At 40.6% G+C, this 3,444-nt stretch overlaps 1 protein-coding gene across 1 annotated transcript in view; it reads left to right on the top strand.

Moving 5' to 3' along the window:
- The window catches only part of ZIC3 (Zic family member 3), an 11,527-nt gene extending 8,408 nt beyond the window's left edge, over positions 1–3,119 (top strand). The window contains exon 3 of the mRNA XM_025041266.1: positions 2,539–3,119. Coding sequence (XP_024897034.1) covers positions 2,539–2,688 — 150 coding nt within the window. The 3' untranslated portion in view covers positions 2,689–3,119. The remainder of the gene's footprint in view (positions 1–2,538) is intronic.
- Positions 3,120–3,444: the final 325 nt, after the last annotated feature.

Below are 3,444 nucleotides of genomic sequence, written 5' to 3'. Positions count from 1 at the left end.
GGCCGGGGACCCGCCGCCCCCCACCCAGTTCCCGCGCCGCGCGCAGGCGCACACTCCTCAGCCGTCGGGTAGGATTTTGCTGCGTGGGGTAGGGGGATTGAAAGCGTCTTTGCAGCACGCCGCGGCCTTGGCTGAGCTAAGAGGGAGGGGAAGAGAGGGATGTGGGAAAGGGGGGTTGGTTTGGGGGCAGCTCTCGAGTCGCGAACATGGCGGCCGGATGCGAACCCCCGCGGAGCGCAGCAAAGCGCGGTCTGCCGAGCTGTTGTGTGATTTAAACTCCCTGGTTATATTCCTCACTTCTGAACGCCTCACGGGAGAATGTAGGTTGTGGCAGCCAAATGCAAAATTGTTTTTTTACGGAAGCAGAGAAGTTCTTCCAGGGCATTCTGGGAGTGGGAAGTTGGCGAGCCTTCTTGAGATTGGGGTTCCCAGGAGACTTGGACCTGAAACCCGCGAGAGACCGACCCACCTTCCCATTCTGAGTTAAAACATTTCCCTCCGACCTTCATGAGTGGGGAATGCCATTTTGACTTATGCCTGAGTCAGAATTCCAGAGCACCTTCCAGTCCCTAAAAATGCCAATGAGTGGACACTTTGTTCTCTTCTAGGACAACGGTGGGGCCTGTGAGGGAGGAACTTAAGGCACCATTTCCAAATGAAATGCCCCAGCTTATCGACCGAGACGTGCCATTTCGAGTTCGAACCAAACACGTTGCTCAGACCCCTGTTTTCTGCATATCTCAATTAAATGTAGGCCTATGAAAAATGGCAGCTTTTGTGTGTGTCCTAAGAACTGGTGGTCTTAGGTTAAGAAAAAAGCCACAATCCCGTAAACTTTAATTCAGCTTTTGCACAACTGCCTTTATGTTGCATGTGAAAGAACTTCTGGTAGCTCTGAGATCTTGAGCTCTTGTTTCCTCTGCAGAAAAATGCTGCGGATTCACCTTCAGAAGTGTCTCTCATAAGGAAAAAAAAACGTGGGATAAAACAGTGTAGTTATTGACTCCTTGGATCCGCTGGTAAAATAAGCAGCACGAATTCTTTCAGGTTGCGTGTTCCTGAAGGCCAACAGCTAAACGAAAAAGCCACTTCGGGGCTGCCCACTGTCAGGCATTTGGGCTCTCGAAGGTATGGGGTAGTTCCTGTGGACCACCTTGGGGAGGACCCCAGGTGGGTGGGCAGGTCATTAGCAAAGCTGGCCCAGATCTGGGAGAAATGTACAAAACAGTGCTTTTATCTGAAGAGAACAATTGATGGGGTTGTCTTTCCTCCTTTTCACTGCACAAAGAAAGAATAAGGCTTTGGAGCAAGAATTTGGAATATGCATTTAAGTTCTCGTGCTTTGCATTGGAAACCTCTGGGCAATTAAAATAAGCATGCTCTGTAGTATTTTCTGTCCTTATATGTGATTCCTTCAAGTCAATGGGGCTGCAGACAGTTTGGAAACTTGTTTTGAAATTGCCACCAAACAGATTTATCTTTCCCTTTGGATGAAGTTTCCTTCTTTGGCTCAGCCATTCCCCTCCATCCCCTCACTGAACTACAGTTTTGACAACCTTGAGAGATAAAAGGAAGTACATGATACTTGCTGTATACTTTATTTTTCATGCTGTAGTTTGAGCTTTTTTTTTCTGGTTAAAGCTCTTGGTACCAAAAATGTGGAAAGTGAAAAGTTAATTGACTTGAAAAGCTTTAGTTAATGGTAACACAGTTTGCCTCTTTAAGAACTACAGAGCCCAGATCGTCTCTTAAGTTGACTTTAAAATCAAGCTAAAGATGCACTGGTCAAATGTCTCCCCTGGATATCTGCGGTGTTCTTTGGGTCATTTGATATGGTAAAACTCTGGTTGATTTTCCTAGGAGTTATATGAAAGGAATTTCTGCAAAACTGGATGAATGATAAATTGGTAGAAATCTTATATTTATTTGAATGACGATTCCAAAGGGCATTGCTTTTCCCACTGAGATTTGGTTTCTATGATAACTATTGAAATATACAGCTTGAAAAACAGTTTGCAGAAAGCATTTAAAGGAGGGAGTGTTCAGAGCATTTGGACTAGTAGTAATTTAACACATGAGCAAAACTTCTTTAGAAAAAACTTTCTTTGAATAATATTCGAGAAACTTCTGTTAAAAAAATCTGTTAAAACTACAAACAATATATTGATTTAAAAATCATCTACCGAAGCATACAATTTTATATATTTTTAATGTGATAACAGTTCAATCTGTTTACAAATCTTTTGAATAGAGAGCAATGTGTACTTTACGTGTAACTATGAAAATAAACTTCACCAGCTTGCAAGTTTATAATGTTTGATCTCTGATAGGGTATATATATTATCTAATGTGTTTTATTAAAATACAACCTATATAAAGACCATTTGAACATAAGGTGTTAAAAATAAAAGATTCCATTGTGTTTTATTATAAACTAGCATTTAAAACAACATAGCCAGTAAGATTTTTATGAATTTTTTCTAAGTAAATGTAGCCTGTTTTGACCTATCTGCAGTTCACTTTTTGTTTTTTTGCCAGTGTTGTCCTGCTTGGTATCCGGGACAGTCTCTAATTCCTGATGAAGAACTTGATACTGACGTTGGTATGCAGCAGCCAGCCCTCCATAATACTACCTATGCTAAATGCAGGGTTAATGCCGAACCTACTGTGCAAGAAATGATTTACTGATGAGGTTTCCAAAAAAAAAAACCCACACCAATTTGATTGTCTGTTACCTTGAAGTGATCATTTTAAGAGTAGTAGCTTATTCCCTAGGTATAAAAAAGACTATTTTCTTCTTTTGGTATATTTCATTTTGTGTTGACCAATCATTTGTAAAATGAAAAGCAAAAGAGTCCCCCCCCACCACATTATAAATTGGAGGATGGAGGTGAAGACTGGTCTAATTCATGACCCAGTGTGTATTATCTCATATCTCATGCATTGTGTTGACCTTGTTGAAAATCTCTTTCAAATATCTGCATTCCACATATAGAACTGAAGTGTTTAAAACTAGAAACATGAATGTTTGTTTTATTAATTTCATATGTTCATGTTCAAAAAGCAATACCCAGGGTCCCTACAACTGTTATTTGACTTAAATAAAACCATTTAAATTATTTTTTGTGATTATTGTTTTATTACAGTGACAAGTATAGCCCCTAAATAACCTTGATTAACCTGTTGAATTGGGACAATTTGTATTGTATTCACATTGCTCATGATATATAGCTAGGCTTTCAATGAGCAATAAATGGGAATAAACAACCCTCTGAACAAACCCCAATCATTTTGAGCTCACAGTGTTTTCCTGGAGGGACTCAGATCCAGGTGCTGGGGAGGTCAGGGGAAAAATTCAGAGTCAGGGGTTGATTAGGGTATTTAGAAGAGAAGACTGGAGGAAAGAGTTTGGAAGAAAAAGAGCATTTGAACACCACTATTTGG

This window comes from Pteropus alecto, unplaced genomic scaffold, assembly GCF_000325575.1.
Source record: "Pteropus alecto unplaced genomic scaffold, ASM32557v1 scaffold139, whole genome shotgun sequence".
Classification (NCBI taxonomy): domain Eukaryota; kingdom Metazoa; phylum Chordata; class Mammalia; order Chiroptera; family Pteropodidae; genus Pteropus; species Pteropus alecto.
The sequence above is the reverse complement of the archived record's forward strand: the minus strand, read 5'-3'. Positions and strand labels throughout refer to the sequence as shown.